A 341-nucleotide genomic window follows, 5' to 3' on the forward strand; every position below is an offset into this window, starting at 1 on the left:
GCTTGTCTGTGAAGTGGGCGTGAAGATCGTTGCCACCTTCCAACCTACCTCACAGGGGTGTTGTGGGGACACCATGATCTATGGATTGTTCATGTTGTTGTGCTGCGCCGGGAGCCGCCGCCCTCCGGAGACAGGGCAGCTCCCCTCCGACCCTAGCGCCTCCACCCTCCGTGGCCCCCGTTCCTCTCTTCCTGCTCTGTCCCTCCTTCTCCATCAGGGAGCAGCGTGACTTCAGCGAGTCCCGCAAGCACCTGGCTAGACAGTTAACAAGCACGTCCTTCCAGCCTGAGCCAGCGCAGGTTTGGGAGGGGGCTTCCTGCCCCCCCCCACGGTGTTCCAGC

At 62.8% G+C, this 341-nt stretch overlaps 1 protein-coding gene across 1 annotated transcript in view; it reads right to left on the reverse strand.

Annotated features, from left to right (window-relative positions):
- Nucleotides 1-49: 49 nt before the first annotated feature.
- LOC105510753 (proline-rich protein 36-like) overlaps nucleotides 50-341 on the reverse strand; it is a 15143-nt gene continuing 14851 nt past the window's right edge. Inside the window, 1 exon segment of the mRNA XM_011940657.1 lies at nucleotides 50-255. Within this exon segment, the coding sequence (XP_011796047.1) occupies nucleotides 50-255 (206 nt within the window).

Source organism: Colobus angolensis, unplaced genomic scaffold (assembly GCF_000951035.1).
Source record: "Colobus angolensis palliatus isolate OR3802 unplaced genomic scaffold, Cang.pa_1.0 Scaffold190, whole genome shotgun sequence".
Lineage (NCBI taxonomy): Eukaryota > Metazoa > Chordata > Mammalia > Primates > Cercopithecidae > Colobus > Colobus angolensis.